The sequence below is a fragment of the Lonchura striata genome, chromosome 1 (genome assembly GCF_046129695.1).
Source record: "Lonchura striata isolate bLonStr1 chromosome 1, bLonStr1.mat, whole genome shotgun sequence".
In the NCBI taxonomy this organism is placed as follows: Eukaryota; Metazoa; Chordata; class Aves; order Passeriformes; family Estrildidae; genus Lonchura; species Lonchura striata.
This window is the reverse complement of record NC_134603.1, coordinates 1,256,872-1,281,104: the sequence shown is the minus strand read 5'-3', so window position 1 is coordinate 1,281,104 and position 24,233 is coordinate 1,256,872. Positions and strand designations below refer to the sequence as shown.

The window sequence follows — 24,233 nt, the reverse complement described above, 5'->3', positions numbered from 1 at the left end:
TCAAGGGGACAGCGAGGGGACATCGGGGACATCGAGGGGACAACGGGGACAGCGGGGACAGTGAGGGGACAGCGGGGACATCGAGGGACAGTGGGGACATCGAGGGGACATAGAGGGGACAGAGAGGATAGCAGGAACAGCGAGGGGACAGCGGGGACACCAGGGACATCGGGGACATTGGGGACAGCGGGGACATCAGGAGGACAGCCACTCGGGAGGGAGGTGACACTGATGTCACCGCGTGTCCCCCGTGTCCCCAACAGGCTCTGGGGGTCCACAGCCACTCGGGGGGGGTGGTGACACCGATGTCGCCGCGTGTCCCCTCGTGTCCCTGGAGGCTCTGGGGGTCCACAGCCACTCGGGGGGGTTGGGGTGGTGGTGACACTGATGCCACCATCGTGTGTCCCCTCGTGTCCCTGGAGGCTCTGGGGGTCCACGAGGGAGGACACGGGTGGTGACACTGATGCCACCACCGCGTGTCCCCCGTGTCCCCAACAGGCTCTGGGGGTCCACAGCCCCTCGGGGGGGTTGGGGTGGTGGTGACACTGATGCCACCACCGCGTGTCCCCTCGTGTCCCCGCAGGCTCTGGGGGTCCACGAATGGGGACACGGGTAGTGACACTGATGCCACCACCGCGTGTCCCCCGTGTCCCCAACAGGCTCTGGGGGTCCACGAATGGGGACACGGGTAGTGACACTGATGCCACCACCGCGTGTCCCCCGTGTCCCCAACAGGCTCTGGGGGTCCACAGCCACTCGGAGGGGCCGCACGAGGAGCACAGCGCCCCCCACAGCCTCCCCTGGGAGCTGCTGGCCGTGCTGGGGGGGCTCTACGGGGGCTTCGTCCTGGAGCGGCTCCTGGGGGGGCTGGGGGCGCCCCACGGGCAGGTGGGGACAGCGGGGGGACATCGGGGACATCGGGGACACTGGGACACCGAGGGGACATCGGGGACAATCACTGGGGGGATTGGGGACATTGGGGGGCATTGGGGGCATCGGGGGGACATTGGGGGGACATTGGGGACATTGGGGACATTGGGGGACATTGGGGGACATTGGGGGGACATTGGGGACATTGGGGGACCTTGGGGGACATTGGGGGGACATTGGGGGGACATTGGGGACACTGGGGGGACATTGGGGACATTGGGGGACATTGGGGACACTGGGGGGACATTGGGGACATTGGGGGGATTTTTGGGACATTGGGGACATTGGGGGGACATTTGGGGGGCTGGGACCCCCCCCGAGGCTGGGGAATTTTGGGGTGTGGAGCCCCCTGACCCCTCCCCCCCCCGCCCCCGCAGGCGAAGGATGGAGACCCCGCCCCTGACCCCGCCCACAGCACGCTGGAACTGACCAATCCCGGTACGGCCCCAAATCCCCCAATTTTCCCCCCAAAAACTCCTCAAATCCCCCCAAACCTTCCCAAATTCCCCCCAGCTTTTCCCCCAAAACTCCGGAAATTCTCACAATTCTTCCCTCAAATCCCCCCAAAACTCTCCAAATTCCCCCTGAAACTCCTCAAATCCCCCAAATTTTCCCCAAAACTCCACAGTTTCCCCCCAAATCTCCCGATTTCCCCCCCAAAACTTCTCATGCCTCCCAAATTTCACCCCAAAACGCCACAAATTCTCCCAAAACTCCTAAAATTCCCCCAAATTTTTGCCCCAAAACTCCTTAAATCCCCCAAATTCCCCCCAAATCTCCTGAAATCCCCCCAGAACTCCTCAAATCACCCCCAAAACTCCTGAAATCCTCCCAATTCCCCCCCAAAACTCCACAAATTCTCCCAAAACTCTTCACACTCCCCCAAATTTTTTGCCCCAAAACTCCTCAAATTCCACCCCCCAATTTTCCCCCAAAACTCCACAAAATCTCCCCAAAACTCTTCAAATCTCCCCAAATCCCCCCTCAAAACTCCTGAAATCCTCCCAATTTCCCCCCAAAACTCCACAAATTCTCCCAAAACTCCTCAAATTCCCCCAAATTTTTGCCCCAAAACTCCTGAAATCCTTCCAATTTCCCCCCCAAAACTCCACAAATTCTCCCAAAACTCTTCACACTCCCCCAAATTTTTTGCCCCAAAACTCCTCAAATTCCACCCCCCAATTTTCCCTCAAAACTCCACAAAATCTCCCCAAAACTCTTCAAATTCCCCCAAATTTTCCCCCAAAACTCCTCAAATTCCCCCAAATTTTCCCCCAAAACTCCTCAAATCCCCCCTCAATTTTTCCTCCAAAACTCAAATCCCCCAGAGCCGCCCCCTCGGAGCCCCCCGGAAAAAGGCAGCGCTGCCGACCCAGGTGGGACTCGAACCCACAATCCCCAGCTCCGGAGGCTGATGCCTTGTCCATTAGGCCACTGGGCCGGGCGCGGGCCCGCGGCGCCGGGCGCCACCTGGGGGCGCTCCCGGGACCCCCGGAGCGCGCGGGACATTGGGGGGACACTGGGGGGACATTGGGGGACATTGGGGACATTGGGGGGACATTGGGGACATTGGGGGGACATTGGGGGGACATTGGGGGGACACTGGGGGGACATTGGGGGGACATTGGGGGGACATTGGGGGACATTGGGGACATTGGGGGGACATTGGGGGGGATATTGGGGGACATTGGGGACACTGGGGGGACATTGGGGACATTGGGGACATTGGGGGACACATTGGGGGGACATTGGGGACATTGGGGGGGATATTGGGGGGACATTGGGGGGACATTGGGGACATTGGGGGACATTGGGGGGACATTGGGGACATTGGGGAGGGACCTTGGGGACATTGGGGAGACACTGGGGGGGACACGGGGGTCACCCCAAGTGACCCGTGGGTGTCCCCAGGTGACCCCAGGTGTCTCCAAGGGACCCATGGGTGCCTTGTGGTGACCCCTGTCTCTCTCTTGTCTCTCCCCTGTCTGTCCCGTGTCTGTCTGTCCGTCCTGTGTGTGTCCGTGTGTCCTGGTGTATCCCGTGTCTGTTTGTCTACCCCGTGTCTGTCTGTCTGTCCCATGTCTGTCTATCCCGTGTCTGTCTGTCTGTCCCGTGTCTGTGCCGTGTCTGTCTTGTGTCTGTCCCGGTCTGTCCGGTGTCTCTCTGTCTGTCTGTCTGTCTGTCCCGTGTCTATCCTGTGTCTGTCCCGGTCTGTCTGTCCGTCCCGGTCTATCCCCTGTCTCTCTGTCCGTCTGTCCGTCCCGTGTCTATCCCGTGTCTGTGTGTCTGTCTGTCTGTCCCGGTCTATCCCCTGTATCTCTGTCTGTCCCGTGTCTGTCTGTCTGTCCCGGTCTATCCCCTGTCTCTCTGTCCGTCTGTCCGTGCCGGTCTATCCCCTGTCTCTCTGTCCGTCTGTCCGTGCCGGTCTGTCCCGTGTCCGTCCGTCCGTGTGTCGGTGCCGGTCTGTCCCGTGTCTGTCCGTCTGTCCGTGCCGGTCTGTCCCGTGTCCGTGTGTCGGTGCCGGTCTGTCCCGTGTCCGTCCGTCCGTGCCGGTCTGTCCCGTGTCCGTGTGTCGGTGCCGGTCTATCCCGTGTCTGTCCGTGTGTCGGTGCCGGTCTGTCCCGTGTGTGTCCGTGTGTCGGTGCCGGTCTATCCCGTGTCTGTCCGTGTGTCGGTGCCGGTCTGTCCCGTGTGTGTCCGTGTGTCGGTGCCGGTCTATCCCGTGTCTGTCCGTGTGTCGGTGCCGGTCTGTCCCGTGTGTGTCCGTGTGTCGGTGCCGGTCTGTCCCGTGTCCGTGTGTCGGTGCCGGTCTGTCCCGTGTCTGTCCGTGTGTCGGTGCCGGTCTGTCCCGTGTCTGTCCGTGTGTCGGTGCGGGTCGGTGCGGCAGGCGCGGGCCGCGCGCAGGCGCTGTTGCTGTCGGCAGGGGGCGCCGTGCACCGCCTGGCGGACGGGCTCGCGCTCGGCTCCGCCTTCGCCGCCTCCGGGAGCGCGGGGGCGGCCGCGGGGGCGGGGCTGGCGCTGCACGAGCTGCCGCGCGCGCTCAGTAAGGGGCGGGGCCTGCCCGGGGGGCGGGGCTTCGACAGGGGGCGGGGCCTCGATATGGGGGCGGGGGCTCGGGAGGGGCGGGGCCTCGGGCATGGGCGGGGCTTCGGGCATGGGGCGGGGCCTCGGGAGGGGCGGGGCAATGGGCAGGGGGTGGGGCTATAGGAATGGGGCGGGGCTATGGAAATGGGGCGTGGCTATAGGAATGGGGCGGGGCTATGGGCACGGGAGGAGCTGTGGGAATGGGGCGGGGTTATGGAAATGGGGCGTGGCTAAGGGCAGGGGGCGGGGCTAAGGGCAGGGGGTGGGGCTATGGAAATGGGGCGGGGCTAAGGGCAGGGGGCGGGGTTATGGAAATGGGGCGGGGCTAAGGGCAGGGGGCGGGGTCTCTGCAGAGGGGGTGGAGCCTGGAGGTGCTCGGGGGCTCTCAGTGTCCCTGTCCCGAGTTTGGGGTCCGGCTCTCAGTGTCCCTGTCCCGAGTTTGGGGACCCTCTCTCAGTGTCCCTGTCCCCAGTTTGGGGACGCTCTCTCAGTGTCCCTGTCCCGAGTTTGGGGTCCGGCTCTCAGTGTCCCTGTCCCCAGTTTGGGGTCGGGCTCTCAGTGTCCCCGTCCCCAGTTTGGGGACGCTCTCTCAGTGTCCCTGTCCCCAGTTTGGGGACCCTCTCCCAGTGTCCCTGTCCCCAGTTTGGGGACCCTCTCTCAGTGTCCCTGTCCCCAGTTTGGGGACGCTCTCCCAGTGTCCCTGTCCCCAGTTTGGGGACGCTCTCCCAGTGTCCCTGTCCCCAGTTTGGGGACCCTCTCCCAGTGTCCCTGTCCCCAGTTTGGGGACCCTCTCTCAGTGTCCCTGTCCCCAGTTTGGGGACGCTCTCCCAGTGTCCCCGTCCCCAGTTTGGGGACGCTCTCCCAGTGTCCCTGTCCCCAGTTTGGGGACCCTCTCTCAGTGTCCCCGTCCCCAGTTTGGGGACGCTCTCCCAGTGTCCCTGTCCCCAGTTTGGGGACCCTCTCTCAGTGTCCCCGTCCCCAGTTTGGGGACCCTCTCCCAGTGTCCCTGTCCCCAGTTTGGGGTCGGGCTCTCAGTGTCCCTGTCCCCAGTTTGGGGACGCTCTCCCAGTGTCCCTGTCCCCAGTTCGGGGACCCTCTCCCAGTGTCCCTGTCCCCAGTTTGGGGACCCTCTCCCAGTGTCCCTGTCCCCAGTTTGGGGTCGGGCTCTCAGTGTCCCTGTCCCCAGTTTGGGGACGCTCTCCCAGTGTCCCTGTCCCCAGTTCGGGGACCCTCTCCCAGTGTCCCTGTCCCCGCAGGTGACGCGCTGGTGCTGTCGCAGTCCGGCCTGCGGACCCGCTGGCTGGTGGCCCTGGCGGCGGCCGCGGCGCTGCCCGTGGTGCCGGGGGTGGTGGCCGGGCTGGCCCTGGGGGCCGCCCCCGCTGCCCGCTCCTGGCTGGCGGCCGTGGGCGGGGGCTTCCTGCTGCACCTGGCGCTGTGCCACATGGTGAGTGGGGGACATGGGACATGGGGACATTGGGGGGACATTGGGGGGGATTGGGGACATCGGGGACATTGGGGACATTGGGGACATTGGGGCTTCCTGCTGCACCTGGCGCTGTGCCACATGGTGAGTGAGGGACATGGGACATGGGGACATCGGGGACATTGGGGACATCAGGGACATTGGGGGGGATTGGGGACATTGGGGACATCGGGGACATTGGGGACATTGGGGACATTGGGGGGGATTGGGGACATTGGGGACATTGGGGGGACATTGGGGACATTGGGGACATTGGGGACATTGGGGACATTGGGGACATTGGGGCTTCCTGCTGCACCTGGCGCTGTGCCACATGGTGAGTGGGGGACATGGAGACATTGGGGGGGATTGGGGACATTGGGGACATTGGGGGGACATTGGGGACACTCAGGGGACATCGGGGACATTGAGGACATCGGGGACCTTGGGGACATCTGGGACATTGGGGATATTGGGGACACTGGGGACATTGGGGGGACATCAGGGACATCGGGGACGCTAGGGTGTCGTGCTGCACGTGGCACTGTGCCACTTGGTGAGGGACATTAGGAGGGACATCAGGAGCAGCTGGTGTCCCTCAGGTGCTTGTGGACACCTGCAGCTGTCCCCCAGGTACCCCTGGGTGTCCCCAGGTGACTCTCAGGTGGCACTCAGGTGTCTGAGGTGACACCCAGGTGACACCCAGGTGACACTCAGGTGTCTCAGGTGACACCCAGGTGACACCCAGGTGTCCCGCAGGTGCCGCACATGCTGTCGGTGCGCTCGGGGAGCCCCTGGGTGCTGCTGGCGCTGCAGAGCGCGGGGCAGGTGGCACTCGGGTGGCACTCAGGTGACACTCAGGTGTCTCAGGTGGCACCCAGGTGACACCCAGGTGTCCCGCAGGTGCCGCACATGCTGTCGGTGCGCTCGGGGAGCCCATGGGTGCTGCTGGCGCTGCAGAGCGCGGGGCAGGTGGCACTCGGGTGGCACTCAGGTGACACTCAGGTGTCTCAGGTGGCACCCAGGTGACACCCAGGTGTCCCGCAGGTGCCGCACATGCTGTCGGTGCGCTCGGGGAGCCCATGGGTGCTGCTGGCGCTGCAGAGCGCGGGGCTGCTCGGGGGCTGGGCGCTGCTGCTGCTGCTGGCCCTGGGCGAGCAGGAGAGCGAGCACTGACCCGCCTGGCACCACACCTGGACGCACCTGGCACCACCCCCGGCACCTGGTACCGCACCTGGACACACCTGGCACCGCAACTTGACACTCCTGGACACACCTGGAGAGACCTGGAGACACCTGGACACACCTGGAGACAATTGGAACACACCTGGACACACCTGGGACACACCTGGACACACCTGGAGATACCTGGAGACGATTGGAACACACCTGGGACACACCTGGGGACACACCTGGGACACACCTGGACACACCTCCAGACACCTGGAGACACTTAAACACACCTGGAGACACCTGGACACAATTGGAACACACCTGGGCACACCTGGGGACACCCCTGGGACACACCTGGACACACCTGGGGACACACGTGGACACACCTGGGCACACCTGGGGACACCCCTGGGACACACCTGGACACACCTGAGGACACACGTGGACACACCTGGGCACACCTGGGACACCACCCCCACAACCCCCCCAGGGGTGGGGCAATAAAGGCGGAAATAGAGCTGGAGCCTTGGATTTGGGCTTGGGGGAGACTGGGAGGGACTGGGAGGGACTGGGATGGACTGGGAGGTTACTGGGAGGGACTGGGAGGGACTGGGATGGACTGGGAGGTTACTGGGAGGGACTGGGAGGAACTGGGAGGGACTGGGGGGGAACTGGGAGGGACTGGGAGGTTACTGGGAGGAACTGGGAGGGACTGGGAGGGACTGGGAGGGACTGGGATGGACTGGGAGGTTACTGGGAGGGACTGGGAGGAACTGGGAGGGACTGGGATGGGACTGGGATGGACTGGGAGGGACTGGGATGGACTGGGAGGGACTGGGAGGGAACTGGGAGGGACTGGGAGGGTACTGGGATGGACTGGGATGGACTGGGAGGGACTGGGGGGGAACTGGGAGGGACTGGGAGGTTACTGGGAGGAACTGGGAGGGACTGGGAGGGACTGGGATGGGACTGGGATGGACTGGGATGGACTGGGAGGGACTGGGAGGGACTGGGAGGGAACTGGGAGGGACTGGGAGGGTACTGGGATGGACTGGGATGGACTGGGATGGACTGGAAGGGACTGGGATGGATTGGGAGGGATTGGAAGGGACTGGGATGGAGTGGGGGGTTACTGGGAGGGACTGGGAGGAACTGGGATGGGATTGAAGGGTACTGCATGGATTGGGATGGACTGGGATATACTGGGAGGGACTGGGAGGGACTGGGAGGGACTGGGAGGGACTGGGGAGGTACTGGGAGGGACTGGGAGGGACTGGGAGGGACTGGGGAGGTACTGGGATATACTGGGAGGGACTGAGATGGACTGGGATAGACTGGGAGTGAACTGGAGGGTACTGGGAGGGACTGGGAGGGACTGGGATGAAGTGGGATAGACTGGGGGCTTACTGGGAGGAACTGGGATGGACTGGGAACTTTTTGGGGGGCTCTAGGCTCTCTATGGGGTGTGACCCTTTTTATGGTGGGCTATGGGGCCCAGCCCCTTTTGGGGGCTCCGGGCTCCTTCCAGCCCCTTTTGGGGGGTGCCCAGGACCCCCAGATCCCCCCGGATTTCCCCCAGATCCCCGCAGGGGGGTCCCCGGGGGGAGCCCCGGCCCCGCTGGAGGACCGCGCGTCTCTATGGCCGCCGCGGGAGCGGCCGGAGCGGCCCCGGCAGGGCCGCCCAGCGCCACTTCCGGCCTCACTTCCGGCGCCACTTCCGGCCCCACTTCCGGTCCCACTTCCGGCGCCACTTCCGGCATCTCGGCGGCGGCGGGAGCGGGACGGGCCCGCGTGGGAGCGGTGAGGGAGAAGCGCCAGTTCGGGGGGATTTTGGGGGGTTTTTGGGGGGTTTTGAGGGGGACTGAAAGGTGGAGGGAGATGGGGGAGTTGAGGCGTGTGAGGGGAGTTTTGGGAGTAATGGGGGGACTGAGGGGGGAGGTTTGGGGGGGTTCTGTGAAGGGTCTGAGGGGGAATTTGGGGGGTCTGTGAGGGGAAAACCGGGGGGGTCCCTTGGGGGGGGGTCTTGAAATGTCTGAGGGGAGTTCTGGGAGTAATGGGGGGAATGAGGGGGGAGGTTTGGGGGTTCTGTGAAGGGTCTGAGGGGGAATTTGGGGGGTCTGTGAGGGGAAAACCGGGGGGGGTCCCTTGGGGGGGGTCTTGAAATGTCTGAGGGGAGTTCTGGGAGTAATGGGGGGAATGAGGGGGGAGGTTTGGGGGGTTCTGTGAAGGGTCTGAGGGGGAATTTGGGGGGTCTGTGAGGGGAAAACCGGGGGGGGGTCCCTTGGGGGGGGTCTTGAAAGGTCTGAGGGGAAATTTGGCGGGTCCGTGAAGGGAAAACTGGGGGGAATGAGTGGGGAGGTTTGGGGGGGGGTTCTGTGAGGGGTCTGAGGGGGAATTTGGGGGGTCTGTGAGGGGAAAACCGGGGGGGGTCCCTTGGGGGGGGGGTCTTGAAATGTCTGAGGGGAGTTTTGGGAGTAATGGGGGGACTGAGGGGGGAGGTTTGGGGAGGTCCTTTGAGGGGTCTGAGGGGGAATTTGTGGAATCTGTGAGGGGAAAACCGGGGGGGTCCCTTGGGGGGGGTCTTGAAAGGTCTGAGGGGAGTAGTTTTGGGGGGGTCCGTGAGGGGAAAATTGGGGGAGGTTTGGGGGGGTTCTGTGAAGGGTCTGAGGGGAAATTTGGGAGTAATGGGGGGAATGAGGGGGGAGGTTTGAGGGGGGATTCTGAGGGGAAATTTGGGGGCTCTTTGGGGTTCATAGAGGATAATTGGGGTTGAAGAGCTTTGAGGGGTCTGAGGGGAAATTGGAGGGATCTGTGAGGGGAAAATGGGGGGAATGAGGGGGAGGATTGGGGGGAATCTGAGGGGAAATTTAAGGGGGTCTGTGAGGGGGAAATTGGGGGGGGGGTCTTGAGAGGTCTGAGGTGAATTTTGGGGGGCTCCATGAGGAGAAAATAAGGGGGAATGAGGGGGGAGGTTTGGAGGGTCCTGTGAGGGGTCTGAGGGGAAATTTGGGGGGTCTGTGAGGGGGAAATGGGGGGGCTGAGGGAGGAGATTTGGAGGGGATGTGAGAGGAAATGGGGGGGCTGAATGAAAAGATTTTGGGGGGATCTGTGGGGAAATTTGGGAGGGCACTGAGGGGAAATGGGGCTGAGGGTGGAGATTTTAGGGGTCCTTTGAGGGGGCTTGAAGGGAAATTTAAGGGGTCTGTGAGGGGAAAATGGGGGGGAAATGGGGGGGATCCTGTGAGGGGTCTGAGGGGAAATTTGGGGGGTCTGTGAAGAGAAAATGGGGTTAGGGGTTGAGGAGAGAGGTTTGGGGCGGTCTGAGGGGAAATTTGGGGGGCTCTTTGGGGTTCACAGGGGATAATTGGGGTTGAGGGGCTTTGAGGGGAAATTAGAGGGGTCTGTGAGGGGAGATGAGGGGGGCCTTTGTGGGGGGGTCTTGAGAGGTCTGAGGGGAGTTTTGGGGGGTCCGTGAGGGGAAAATGGGGGAATGAGGGGGGAGGTTTGAGGGGATCTGGGGGTCCTTTGGGGGCGTCCATGGGGAGGGGATTGTGGGGTTTGGGGTCCTGTTTTTCCCCACTTTTTGGGGTGATTGCTCCTTTTTTGAGGCAATTCTTCCCTTCTTTGGGTGCTTTCTTTCCTTTTCTTGAGTATTTTTTATAACTTTTTTTTAGGCATAATTTCCTGATGTTTTCCCCCAATTTTTCCTTTCTTGACCCAGATTTTAAGTGGTGACTCTATTTTTTTCTCCACAATTTCCCCCTTTTCCCCCCAATTTGTCCACTCCTTCCCCTTTTTTCACCCTAGTTTTCCCTTTTTAGTGACAATTCTTTCTTTCCCCCCCGATTTTCCCTTTTCCCCTTGATTTTCTCTCTTTTCCTCCCCAATTTCCCCTTTTTTCATCCAATTTCCCACTTTCCCCCAATTTTTCATTTTTGTAGCCAAATTTCCCTTTTTCACCTTGATTCTCCCTTTTCCCTCCAAATTCTCCCTTTTTCCCTCCAATTTCTCCTTTCCCCCCCTGACTTTACCTTTTTCACCTCTGTTTTCTTGGTTTTCATCCCAATTTTCCCATTTTTAGTGATGATTCTCTAATTTCCCTGATTTCCCCTTTTTTCCCCATGATTCCCATTTTTTCCCTGATTCACCTGTTTTTCCCCCAATTCTCCCTTTTTTCCCCTGATCTTCTCTTTTTTTCCCATTTTCCCCTTTTTTCCCCCAACTTTCATTTCCCCCCCATTTTCCGTTTTTCTCCCCATTTTCCCCCTTTTCACTCATTTTCCATTTTTTGCCCCCATTTCCTCTTTCCCCCCACAATTTCCCTTTTTCACTGATAATTATTAGTTTTCCCCCCTTTCATTATTTCACCCCCATTTTCAGCACTAATTCCCTTTTTCCCCCGCAGATTACTGTCTTTCAATGCTAATTCTTCTTTTCCCCCCTACATTTCCATTTTTCACTGATAATTCTTCCTTTTCCCCCTGATTTTCCCTTTTTCACTGATCATTCTTCCTTTCCCCCCCACTTTTCCCTTTCCCTCCACCTTTCTTTATTTCACCACCATTTCCACCCCCAATTTCCCTATTTGAGTTCTAATTCTTCATTCCCCCCCGATTTCCATTTTCACTGATAATTCTTCCTTTCCCCCCACCTTTCATTACTTCACCCCCATTTTCAGCACCAATTCCTCTTTTTTCATCCCAATTTTCCATTTTTCAGTGCTAATTCTTCCTTTCCCTCCCCCAATTTTTCATTTTTCACTGATAATCTTTCCTTTTTTCCCCCCGCTGCCGATGTCCCCGTTTCTCAGCCGGATTTCTCCTGTCTCCCCCCAGGTGCCCCCGTGATTTTGGGGGATTTTGGGGGTTTTTGGGGGCCATGTACGCCGTGTACAAGCAGACCCACCCCCCCACGGGGCTGGAATTTTCCCTTTTCTGCCATTTCTTCTCGGCGGCCGAGCGGAACCTGGTGGTGGCCGGCACCTCGCAGCTCTTCGTCTATCGCCTCAACCACGAGCCCGAGGTCAGCCCCAAAAATCAAAACTGATCCGCCCAAAAAACCTCACCCCCCGCCAAGCAGCCCATTTTCCCACCAAATTCCCCCATTTAATCCCCCAGAATTCCCCCCCAAATTCCCATTTACTCCCCAAAATTCCCCCCATTTAACCCCCAAAATTCCCCCATTTACCCCCCAAAATTCCCCCCAAATTCCCATTTACTCCCCCAAAATTCCCCCATTAACCCCCCCAAAATTCCCCCATTTACCCTCCAAAATTCCCCCAAATTCCCCACATTTACCCCCCAAAATTCCCCCCAAATTCCCCCCATTTACCCCCCAAAATTCCCCCCAAATTCCCCCATTTAACCCCCCAAAATTCCCCCAATTTACTCCCCAAAATTCCCCCCAAATTCCCCTCAATTAACCCCCCCAAAATTCCCCCCATATTTCCCCCAAATTCTCCCCATTTAACCCCCCAAAATTCCCCCATTTACCCTCCAAAATTCCCCCCAAATTCCCCCCCATTTACCCCCCAAATTTCCCCCCATTTACCCCACAAAATTCCCCCCATTTACCGCCCAAAATTCCCCCAAATTCCCCCATTTAACCCCCCAAAATTCCCCCCAAATTCCCCTCAATTAACCCCACAAAATTCCCCCCATATTTCCCCCAAATTCTCCCCATTTAACCCCCCAAAATTCCCCCCATTTAACCCCCCAAAATTCCCCCATTTACCCTCCAAAATTCCCCCAAATTCCCCCCATTTACCCCCCAAAATTCCCCCCATTTACCCCACTAAATTTCCCCCATTTACCCCCCAAAATTCCCCCCAAATTCCCCCATTTAACCCCACAAAATTCCCCCCATTTAACCCCCCAAAATTCCCCCATTTACCCTCCAAAAGTCCCCCCAAATTCCCCCCATTTACCCCCAAAATTCCCCCAAATTCCCCCCATTTACCCCACAAAATTCCCCCCATTTACCCCCAAATTTCCCTCATTTTCCTCCCCAATTTCCTTCTCAAATTTCCCCATTTCCCCCTAAATTCGCCCAATTTCCCCTCCAATTTCCCCCTCAAATTTCCCGAATTTCCCCCCAAATTCTCCCATTTACTCCCTAATTTCCCCCCATTTTCGTCCCCAGTTTTCCTCCCAAATTTCCCCATTTTCCCCCAAATTTCCCCCCCAGTTTCCCCAAATTTCTCCAATTTCCCCATTTTCCCACAATTTCCCCCAATTTCCCCTCAAATTTCCCCATTTTCCCCCCAGTTATCCCAATTCCCCCCAAATTTCCCCCCCAAATTCCCTCTTTTTTTTCCCAAATCCCCAAATTTGGGGTAATTTTTGGGATTTCATCATTTTCCCTCACAGGCTCCAGGAAAAGGAGACAGGAATGGGGGTGAGTGAGCTCCTTTAGGGGGATTTGGGAATTTTGGGGGGATTTGGGAATTTTGGGGGGATTTGGGAATTTTGGGGGGATTTTCTGCCTTTTTGGGGTGATTTCCTCTTTTTTTTTTTGTATAATTTTCCCCTTTCTGGGGTGATTTCCTCTCTTTCTGGTATAATTTTCCCCTTTTTGGGGTGATTTCCTAATTTTTTGGATAATTTCCCCCTTTTTGGGGTGATTTCCTTGTTTTTGGGATAATTCTCTTGTTTTTGGAGTGATTGCCTCCCATTTTTTGGAATAATTTTAACCCTTTTTGGGGTGATTTCCTTTTTTTTAAATAATTTTCCCCTTTTTGGGGTGATTTCCTCATTTTTTTAGATGATTTTCCCATTTTTGGGGTGATTTCCTTTTTTTGGGATAATTCTCTCCTTTTTGGGGTGATTTCCTTGTTTTTGGGATAATTCTCTTGTTTTTGGAGTGATTGCCTCACATTTTTTGGAATAATTTTAACCCTTTTTGGGGTGATTTCCTTTTTTTTAAATAATTTTCCCCTTTTTGGGGTGATTTCCTCATTTTTTTAGATGATTTTCCCATTTTTGGGGTGATTTCCTTTTTTTGGGATAATTCTCTCCTTTTTGGGGTGATTACCTCATTTTTTGGGATAATTCTTTCCTTTTTGGGGTGATTTTCTCTTTTTTTTCACAATTTTCTCATTTTTTGGGCGATTTCCTTTTTTTTTTGGATAATTTTCCCCTTTTTGGGGTGATTTCCTCATTTGTTTGGATATTTTTCACTTTTTGGGATGATTCCCTCCTTTTTTGGGGTGATTTCCTAATTTTTTTTATAATCCTCCAAATTTGGGGTGATTTCCTCCCATTTTTGGGTGATTCTCCCCTTTTTTGAGGTGAATTCTTCCCTTTTCGAGGTGAATTCTTCTCTTTTTGAGGTGATTTTCCTATTTTTTGGGCTGATCCCATTTTTGGGGTAATTTCCTCTTCTTTTGGGGGTGACTCACTCCCTTTCTTGGATGATTCTCCTTTTTTTGTTGTTGTGATTTTCTCATTTTTTTGGATAATACTCCCAATTTTGTGGCGATTTCCTCATTTTTTCTGACAATTCTCTCCTTTTTTGGGTGATTTCCTCCCATTTTTGGGGTGATTTCCTCCTTTTTTGGGTGATTTCCTCCATTTTTTGGATAATTCTCTCCTTTTTTGGGTGATTTCCTCCCATTTTTGGGCTGATTTCCTCCTTTTTTGGGTGATTTCCTCCATTTTTTGGATAATTCTCTCCTTTTTTGGGTGATTTCCTCCCATTTTTGGGCTGATTTCCTCCTTTTTTGGGTGATTTCCTCCATTTTTTGGATAATTCTCTCCTTTTTTGGGTGATTTCCTCCCATTTTTGGGCTGATTTCCCCCCTTTTGTGACAATTTTCCCCATTCCCAAGCATTTTTTGGAGTCCTTACCTTATCCCTGTTAGCCCAAATTCAGGAAAACACCCAAAACCTCACCCCTGATCTCACCTTTGATGGAATTTCTACCCAATTTTACTCAAAATTAACACTAAAAACTAAAAACATTTATTTGAATTAATTAAAAAAAAATCAACAAGCAAAAAAAAAAAAAACCCAACTCACAAAATCACCCCAATTTTTAAATTCTTCATTTTGGGGGGTACAAAACTTGGAGGAATCCCTAAAAAAGCTCAAAAAAATCCCCAAAAAATCCAATTTTTTCCCCACAGAGGGCAAAGGGCAGCGGGAGAAGCTGGAGCTGGTGGCCTCGTTCTCGTTTTTTGGGAATGTGATGTCCATGGCCAGCGTCCAGCTGGCCGGAGCCAAGAGGGACGCGCTGCTCCTCAGCTTCAAGGATGCCAAGGTAGGGGGACAACCCAAAAAACACCCCCAAAAAATCACAAAGAACCTCGAAAAACCACCAAAAAATCACAAAGAACCTCAAAAAACCCAAGAAAATCAAAGAATCTAAAAAAAAAAATCCCCAAAAAATCACAAAGAACCTCGAAAAACCACCAAAAAATCACAAAGAACCTCAAAAAACCCAAGAAAATCAAAGAATCTAAAAAAAAAAAATCCCCAAAAAATCACAAAGAACCTCGAGAAACCACCAAAAAATCACAACCTCAAAAAACCCAAGAAAATCAAAGAATCTTAAAAAAATCCCCAAAAAATCACAAAGAACCTCGAAAAACCACCAAAAAATCACAAAGAACCTCAAAAAACCCAAGAAAATCAAAGAATCTTTAAAAAATCCCCAAAAAATCACAAAGAACCTCGAGAAACCACCAAAAAATCACAATCTCAAAAAACCCAAGAAAATCAAAGAATCTTAAAAAAAATCCCCAAAAAATCACAAAGAACCTCGAAAAACCACCAAAAAATCACAACCTCAAAAAACCCAAGAAAATCAAAGAATCTAAAAAAAAAAATCCCCAAAAAATCACAAAGAACCTCGAAAAACCACCAAAAAATCACAAAGAACCTCAAAAAACCCAAGAAAATCAAAGAATCTAAAAAAAAAAATCCCCAAAAAATCACAAAGAACCTCGAAAAACCACCAAAAAATCACAAAGAACCTCAAAAAACCCAAGAAAATCAAAGAATCTTTAAAAAATCCCCAAAAAATCACAAAGAACCTCGAGAAACCACCAAAAAATCACAATCTCAAAAAACCCAAGAAAATCAAAGAATCTTAAAAAAAATCCCCAAAAAATCACAAAGAACCTCGAGAAACCACCAAAAAATCACAATCTCAAAAAACCCAAGAAAATCAAAGAATCTAAAAAAAAAAAATCCCCAAAAAATCACAAAGAACCTCGAAAAACCACCAAAAAATCACAACCTCAAAAAACCCAAGAAAATCAAAGAATCTAAAAAAAAAAATCCCCAAAAAATCACAAAGAACCTCGAAAAACCACCAAAAAATCACAAAGAACCTCAAAAAACCCAAGAAAATCAAAGAATCTAAAAAAAAAAATCCCCAAAAAATCACAAAAAACCTCGAAAAACCACCAAAAAATCACAAAGAACCTCAAAAAACCCAAGAAAATCAAAGAATCTAAAAAAAAAAAAATCCCCAAAAAATCACAAAGAACCTCGAAAAACCACCAAAAAATCACAACCTCAAAAAACCCAAGAAAATCAAAGAATCTAAAAAAAAAAAATCCCCAAAAAATCACAAAGAACCTCGAAAAACCACCAAAAAATCACAACCTCAAAAAACCCAAGAAAATCAAAGAATCTAAAAAAAAAAAATCCCCAAAAAATCACAAAGAACCTCGAAAAACCACCAAAAAATCACAACCTCAAAAAACCCAAGAAAATCAAAGAATCTAAAAAAAAAAATCCCCAAAAAATCACAAAGAACCTCGAAAAACCACCAAAAAATCACAACCTCAAAAAACCCAAGAAAATCAAAGAATCTAAAAAAAAAAAATCCCCAAAAAATCACAAAGAACCTCGAGAAACCACCAAAAAATCACAACCTCAAAAAACCCAAGAAAATCAAAGAATCTTAAAAAAATCCCCAAAAAATCACAAAGAACCTCGAGAAACCACCAAAAAATCACAAAGAACCTCAAAAAACCCAAGAAAATCAAAGAATCTAAAAAAAATCCCCAAAAAATCACAAAGAACCTCAAAAAACCACCAAAAAATCACAAAGAACCTCAAAAAACCCAAGAAAATCAAAGAATCTAAAAAAAAAAAAATCCCCAAAAAATCACAAAGAACCTCAAAAGAGCTCCAAAAAATCCTAAAGAACATCAAAAAAAAACCCGCCAAAAATCACAAAGAACCTTGGAAAACAACCAGAAAACCACAAAAAAATCTCTCAGAATCTCAAAAAAAAAAAAATCACAAAGGACCTCAGAAAACAAAATAAAATCACAAAGAAACCCAGAAAACAAACAAACAAAAAAAAAACCTCAAAAAATCCCAAAGAATCCCAGAAAATTAAAAAAAAAAACAAAACAAAAAAACACAAAAAATCTCAGGAAATCCTAAAGAACCTCAGAAAACCACAATAGAATCCCAGAAATCCCAAAAAAATCCAAAAGAACCCCAGGAAACAGCAAAAAAATCCCAAAGAACCTCAAAAAAATCTCAAAGAACCCCAAAAAATCCCAAAGAACCTCAAAAACGAGACCCCTAAAAAGATCCCAAAACCCCATTAAGAATTGTGGGGTGCTGTTGATGATTTTGGGGTGCTGTAACTCAGTTTTGGGGTGGATTTTGGGGTGCTGTTGCTAACTGTGGGGTGCTGTGACTCAGTTTTGGGGTGCTGTTGATAATTTTTGGGTGTTGTTGATAATTTTGGGGTGCTGCAGATGATTTTGGGGTGCCCTAAGGGGTTTTTGGGGTGCTGTCCCTCAGCTCTTGGTGGAGTTTGACCTCATTTTGGGGTGCTGGGACTCAGTTTTGGGGTGCAATTACAGATTTTGGGGTGCTGTTGATAATTTTAAGGTGCTGTAGATGATTTTGGGGTGCTCTGACCCGATTTTGGGGTGCTGTTCCCGCAGCTCTCAGTGGTTGAGTACAACCCCGTTTTGGGGTGCAATTACAGATTTTGGGGTGCTGTTGATAATTTTAAGGTGCTGCAGATGATTCTGGGGTGCTGTGGATGATTTTGGGGTGCTGTGGATGATTTTGGGGTGCCCTGACCCGTTTTTGGGGTGCTGCAGATGATTTTGGGGTGCTCTGACCCGATTTTGGGGTGCTGTTCCCGCAGCTCTCGGTGGTTGAGTACAACCCCGTTTTGGGGTGCAATTACAGATTTTGGGGTGCTGTTGATAATTTTAGGGTGCTGTAGATTATTCTGGGGTGCTGTGGATGATTTTGGGGTGCTGTAGATGATTTTGGGGTGCCCTGACCTGATTTTGGGGTGCTGTGGATGATTTTGGGGTGCCCTGACCCGATTTTGGGGTGCTGTTCCCTCAGCTCTCAGTGCTGGAGTACGACCCCATTTTGGGGTGCTGTGACTCAGTTTTGGGGTGCAATTACAGATTTTGGGGTTCTGTTGATAATTTTAAGGTGCTGTAGATGATTTTGGAGTGTTGATGATAATTTTGGGGTGCCCTGACCCGATTTTGGGGTGCTGTGGATGATTTTGGGGTGCCCTGACCCAATTTTGGGGTGCTGTTCCCGCAGCTCTCAGTGCTGGAGTACGACCCCATTTTGCGGTGCTGTGACTCAGTTTTGGGGTGCAATTACAGATTTTGGGGTGCTGTTGATAATTTTAAGGTGCTGTAGATAATTCCGGGGTGCTGTGGATGATTTTGGGGTGCCCTGACCCAATTTTGGGGTGCTGTTCCCTCAGCTCTCGGTGCTGGAGTACGACCCCATTTTGCGGTGCTGTGACTCAGTTTTGGGGTGCAATTACAGATTTTGGGGTGCTGTTGATAATTTTAAGGTGCTGCAGATGATTCTGGGGTGCTGTGGATGATTTTGGGGTGCTGTGGATGATTTTGGGGTGCCCTGACCCGATTTTGGGGTGCTGTTCCCGCAGCTCTCGGTGGTTGAGTACAACCCCGTTTTGGGGTGCAATTACAGATTTTGGGGTGCTGTTGATAATTTTAGGGTGCTGCAGATGATTCTGGGGTGCTGTGGATGATTTTGGGGTGCCCTGACCCGATTTTGGGGTGCTGCAGATGATTTTGGGGTGCCCTGACCCGATTTTGGGGTGCTGTTCCCGCAGCTCTCGGTGCTGGAGTACGACCCCATTTTGGGGTGCAATTACAGATTTTGGGGTGCTGTTGATAATTTTAAGGTGCTGTAGATGATTTTGGGGTGTTGATGATAATTTTGGGGTGCCCTGACCCGATTTTGGGGTGCTGTGGATGATTTTGGGGTGCCCTGACCCGATTTTGGGGTGCTGTTCCCTCAGCTCTCGGTGGTGGAGTACGACCCCATTTTGCGGTGCTGTGACTCAGTTTTGGGGTGCAATTTCAGATTTTGGGGTGCTGTTGATAATTTTAAGGTGCTGCAGATGATTCTGGGGTGCTGTGGATGATTTTGGGGTGCTGTGTATGATTTTGGGGTGCCCTGACCCGTTTTTGGGGTGCTGCAGATGATTTTGGGGTGCCCTGACCAGATTTTGGGGTGCTGTTCCCGCAGCTCTCGGTGGTGGAGTACGACCCCATTTTGGGGTGCTGTGACTCAGTTTTGGGGTGCAATTACAGATTTTGGGGTGCTGTTGATAATTTTAAGGTGCTGTAGATAATTCCGGGGTGCTGTGGATGATTTTGGGGTGCCCTGACCCGATTTTGGGGTGCTGTGGATGATTTTGGGGTGCCCTGACCCGATTTTGGGGTGCTGTGGATGATTTTGGGGTGCCCTGACCCGATTTTGGGGTGCTGTTCCCTCAGCTCTCGGTGGTGGAGTACGACCCCATTTTGTGGTGCTGTGACTCAGTTTTGGGGTGAAATTTCAGATTTTGGGGTGCTGTTGATAATTTTAAGGTGCTGCAGATGATTCTGGGGTGCTGATGATAATTTTGGGGTGCCCTGACCCGATTTTGGGGTGCTGTTCCCGCAGCTCTCGGTGGTGGAGTACGACCCCGGCACCCACGACCTCAAGACTCTGTCCCTGCACTACTTCGAGGAGCCGGAGCTGCGGGTGGGGCTGAACCCCAAATTCCTCATCCCCCAAAATTCCTCATCCCCCCAAATTCCCTCATCCCCCCAAATCCCAACCCCCAAATTCCCTCATCCCCTAAATCCCCTCATCCCCCCAAATTCCTCATCCCCCCAAATCCCCTCAGACCCCCAAATCCCACACCCCAAAGTCCCTCATCCCCCCCAAATTCCCTCCTCCACCCAAATTCCCTCATCCCCCCAGATTTTGGGGTTCCAGAGCCACCCCAAACCCCCTGAATTCCCATTTTTTCCAGGATGGCTTTCTGCACAGAGAGCTTTGGGATGGATTTGGGGTTCCAGAGCCACCCCAAACCCCCTGAATTCCCATTTTTAAGGATGGCTTTGTGCACAGAGAGCTTTGGGATGGATTTTGGGGTTCCAGAGCCACCCCAAACCCCCCAAATTCCCATTTTTCCAGGACGGCTTCGTGCAGAACGTACACACGCCCTTTGTGTGGATGTGGGGTCACTCTGGGATGGATTTGGGGGTTCCAGAACCACCCCAAACCCCCTGAATTCCGATTTTCCAGGACGGCTTCGTGCAGAACGTGCACACGGGGCTATGGGATGGATTTTGGGGTTCCAGAGCCACTCCAAACCCCCTGAATTCCCATTTTTCAGGACGGCTTCATGCAGAACGTGCACATGGGGCTGTGGGATGGATTTGGGGGTTCCAGAGTCGCCCCAAACCCCCCAAATTCCCATTTTCCAGGACGGCTTCGTGCAGAACGTGCACACGGGGCTATGGGATGGATTTGGGGGTTCCAGAGCCACCCCAAACCCCCCAAATTCCCATTTTTCAGGACGGCTTCGTGCAGAACGTGCACACGGGGCTATGGGATGGATTTGGGGGTTCCAGAGCCACCCCAAACCCCCAAATTCCCATTTTTAAGGACGGCTTTGTGCACAGAGAGCTTTGGGATGGATTTGGGGGTTCCAGAACCACCCCAAACCCCCTGAATTCCCATTTTTAAGGACGGCTTTGTGCACAGAGAGCTTTGGGATGGATTTGGGGGTTCCAGAGCCACCCCAAACCCCCCAAATTCCCATTTTTCCAGGACGGCTTCGTGCAGAACGTGCACACGGGGCTATGGGATGGATTTGGGGGTTCCAGAGTCGCCCCAAACCCCCGAATTCCCATTTTTCCAGGATGGCTTCATGCAGAACGTGCACACGCCCCACGTGTGGGTGTGGGGTCACTCTGGGATGGATTTTGGGGTTCCAGAACCACCCCAAACCCCCTGAATTCCCATTTTCCAGGATGGCTTCGTGCAGAACATGCACACGGGGCTGTGGGATGGATTCTGGGCTTTTTCCAGATCCCAAACCCCCCGAATTCCCATTTTTCCAGGACGGCTTCGTGCAGAACGTGCACACGGGGCTATGGGATGGATTCTGGGCTTTTTCCAGATCCCAAACTCCCCAAATTCCCATTTTTCCAGGACGGCTTCGTGCAGAACGTGCACACGCCCCGCGTGCGCGTGGACCCCGACGGGCGCTGCGCGGTGATGCTGATCTACGGCACGCGCCTGGTGGTGCTGCCCTTCCGCCGCGACTCGCTGGCCGACGAGCACGAGGGGCTGGTGGGAGAGGGGTGAGACGGCCCCCCCGGACCCCCCCGAGCCCCCCAAAACCGGGGCGGCCCCCCTGAACCCCCTGTCCTCGCAGGCAGAAGTCGAGTTTCCTGCCCAGCTACATCATCGACGTGCGGGAGCTGGACGAGAAGCTGCTCAACATCATCGACATGCAGTTCCTGCATGGCTACTACGAGCCCACCCTGCTGATCCTCTTCGAGCCCAACCAGACCTGGCCCGGGTCAGTTTTGGGGTTAGGGTTGGACTCAGGGGGTTTTGGGGGTGATTCAGAGGGTTTGGGGGGGTTTTGGGGGGGATTTAGGGGGTTTTGGGGCTCCCAGCCCATGCAGTTCCTGCATGGCTACTACGAGCCCACCCTGCTGATCCTCTTCGAGCCCAACCAGACCTGGCCCGGGTCAGTTTTGGGGTTTGGGGAGGATTCAGGGGGTTTTGGGGGTGATTCAGAGGGTTTTGGGGGGGATTCAGGGGGTTTTGGGAGGGTTTTGGGGTCTCAGGAGGGGTCCCAGCCCATGCAGTTCCTGCATGGCTACTACGAGCCCACGCTGCTGATCCTCTTCGAGCCCAACCAGACCTGGCCCGGGTCAGTTTTGGGGTTTGGGGAGGATTTGGGGTGGTTTTGGGGGTGATTCAGGGGGTTTTGGGTGGGTTTCAGGGGGTTTTGGGGTCTCAGGAGGGGTCCCAGCCCATGCAGTTCCTGCATGGCTACTACGAGCCCACCCTGCTGATCCTCTTCGAGCCCAACCAGACCTGGCCCGGGTCAGTTTTGGGGTTTGGGGAGGATTTGGGGTGGTTTTGGGGGTGATTCAGGGGGTTTTGGGTGGGTTTCAGGGGGTTTTGGGGTCTCAGGAGGGGTCCCAGCCCATGCAGTTCCTGCATGGCTACTACGAGCCCACCCTGCTGATCCTCTTTGAGCCCAACCAGACCTGGCCCGGGTCAGTTTTGGGGTTAGGGTTGGATTCAGGGGGTTTTGGGGGTGATTCAGAGGGTTTGGGGGGTTTTCAGGGGGTTTTGGGAGGGTTTCAGGGGGTTTTGGGGTCTCAGGAGGGCTCCCAGCCCATGCAGTTCCTGCATGGCTACTACGAGCCCATGCTGCTGATCCTCTTCGAGCCCAACCAGACCTGGCCCGGGTCAGTTTTGGGGTTTGGGGAGGATTCAGGGGGTTTTGGGGGTGATTCAGGGGGTTTTGGGGGTGATTCAGGGGGTTTTGGGAGGGTTTTGGGGTCTCAGGAGGGGTCCCAGCCCATGCAGTTCCTGCATGGCTACTACGAGCCCACCCTGCTGATCCTCTTTGAGCCCAACCAGACCTGGCCCGGGTCAGTGCGGGATTTTGGGGGTGATTCAGGGGGTTTTGGGGGTGATTCAGAGGGTTTGGGGGGTTTTCAGGGGGTTTTGGGAGGGTTTCAGGGGGTTTTGGGGTCTCAGGAGGGGTCCCAGCCCATGCAGTTCCTGCATGGCTACTACGAGCCCACCCTGCTGATCCTCTTCGAGCCCAACCAGACCTGGCCCGGGTCAGTGCAGGATTTTGGGGGTGATTCAGGGGGTTTTGGGGGTGATTCAGGGGGTTTTGGGGGTGATTCAGGGGGTTTTGGGGGGTTTTGGGGTCTCAGGAGGGGTCCCAGCCCATGCAGTTCCTGCATGGCTACTACGAGCCCACCCTGCTGATCCTCTTCGAGCCCAACCAGACCTGGCCCGGGTCAGTGCGGGATTTTGGGGGTGATTCAGGGGGTTTTGGGGGTGATTCAGAGGGTTTGGGGGGTTTTCAGGGGGTTTTGGGAGGGTTTCAGGGGGTTTTGGGGTCTCAGGAGGGGTCCCAGCCCATGCAGTTCCTGCATGGCTACTACGAGCCCACCCTGCTGATCCTCTTTGAGCCCAACCAGACCTGGCCCGGGTCAGTTTTGGGGTTTGGGGAGGATTTGGGGTGGTTTTGGGGGTGATTCAGGGGGTTTTGGGGGTGATTCAGTGGGTTTTGGGAGGGTTTTGGGGTCTCAGGAGGGGTCCCAGCCCATGCAGTTCCTGCATGGCTACTACGAGCCCACCCTGCTGATCCTCTTCGAGCCCAACCAGACCTGGCCCGGGTCAGTTTTGGGGTTTGGGGAGGGTTTGGGGTGGTTTTGGGGGGGTTTCAGGAAGTTTAGGGGGGTTTCAGGGGGTTTTGGGCGGGTTTCAGGAAGTTTTGAGGGGCTTTCAGGGGGTTTTGGGGTCTCAAAAGGGGTCCCAGGCCCTGAAGTTCTTACATGGCTACTGTGAGCCCACCCTGCTGATCCTATTTGAGCCCAACCAGAGCTGACCTGAGTCCATTTTGGGGTTTAGAGGAGATTTATGGGAGTTTTGGGACAATTTGGGGGAATTTGGGGCAGTTTTGGGGGAGTTTCAGGGGGCTTTGGGGGTCCCATCCTCTGCAGTTCCCCCATGGACCCCTAATCCCACCCTGCTCCTCCCTCAGCCCAACCAGAGCTGGCCTGGGGCAGTTTTGGGGTTTTGGGGCCGTTTCAGGGAATTTGGGGGATTTTAGGGGCTTCAGGGGCTCAGAGGAGTTTTGGGGTCCCAGGGGGCACTGCCCAGTTTGGGGTGACACTGGGGACACAGGGTCAATGCCAGTTTGGGGTGACACTGGGGACACTGGGACAGGTCAGTGCCAGTTTGGGGTGACAGTGACACTGGGGACACAGGGACAGGGTCAATGCCAGTTTGGGGTGACACTGGGGACACTGGGACAGGTCAGTGCCAGTTTGGGGTGACAGTGACACTGGGGATACTGGGGACAGGGTCAATGCCAGTTTGGGGTGACACTGGGGACACTGGGACAGGGTCAGTGCCAGTTTGGGGTGACACTGGGGACACTGGGACAGGGTCAGTGCCAGTCTGGGGTGACAGTGACACTGGGGACAGGGTCAGTGCCAGTTTGGGGTGACACTGGGGACACAGGGACAGGGTCAGTGCCAGTTTGGGGTGACAGT

General features: G+C 54.1%; 1 protein-coding gene, 1 long non-coding RNA gene and 1 other non-coding gene across 4 annotated transcripts in view; 2 read left to right on the top strand and 1 right to left on the bottom strand.

Moving 5' to 3' along the window:
* Window positions 1–2,298: 2,298 nt before the first annotated feature.
* Window positions 2,299–2,371, bottom strand: TRNAR-CCG (transfer RNA arginine (anticodon CCG)). The gene has a single exon. It is a non-coding gene; the product is annotated as a tRNA-Arg (tRNA).
* A 3,043-nt stretch (window positions 2,372–5,414) lies between these two features.
* LOC144246341 (uncharacterized) lies at window positions 5,415–7,166 on the top strand. Of its 2 annotated transcripts, none has more exons than XR_013340035.1 (2): window positions 5,415–5,458; window positions 6,524–7,166. It is a non-coding gene; the product is annotated as an uncharacterized LOC144246341 (long non-coding RNA). The 2 variants fall into 2 exon arrangements; XR_013340034.1 differs by lacking the exon at window positions 5,415–5,458 and adding an exon at window positions 5,785–5,813.
* Window positions 7,167–8,405: 1,239 nt separating this feature from the next.
* Window positions 8,406–24,233, top strand: part of CPSF1 (cleavage and polyadenylation specific factor 1) — a 64,999-nt gene continuing 49,171 nt past the window's right edge. Inside the window, exons 1-7 of the mRNA XM_077781699.1 lie at window positions 8,406–8,449; window positions 11,485–11,671; window positions 13,018–13,045; window positions 14,775–14,908; window positions 19,582–19,662; window positions 21,124–21,275; window positions 21,350–21,496. Coding sequence (XP_077637825.1) covers window positions 11,528–11,671; window positions 13,018–13,045; window positions 14,775–14,908; window positions 19,582–19,662; window positions 21,124–21,275; window positions 21,350–21,496 — 686 coding nt within the window. The 5' untranslated portion in view covers window positions 8,406–8,449; window positions 11,485–11,527. The remainder of the gene's footprint in view (window positions 8,450–11,484; window positions 11,672–13,017; window positions 13,046–14,774; window positions 14,909–19,581; window positions 19,663–21,123; window positions 21,276–21,349; window positions 21,497–24,233) is intronic.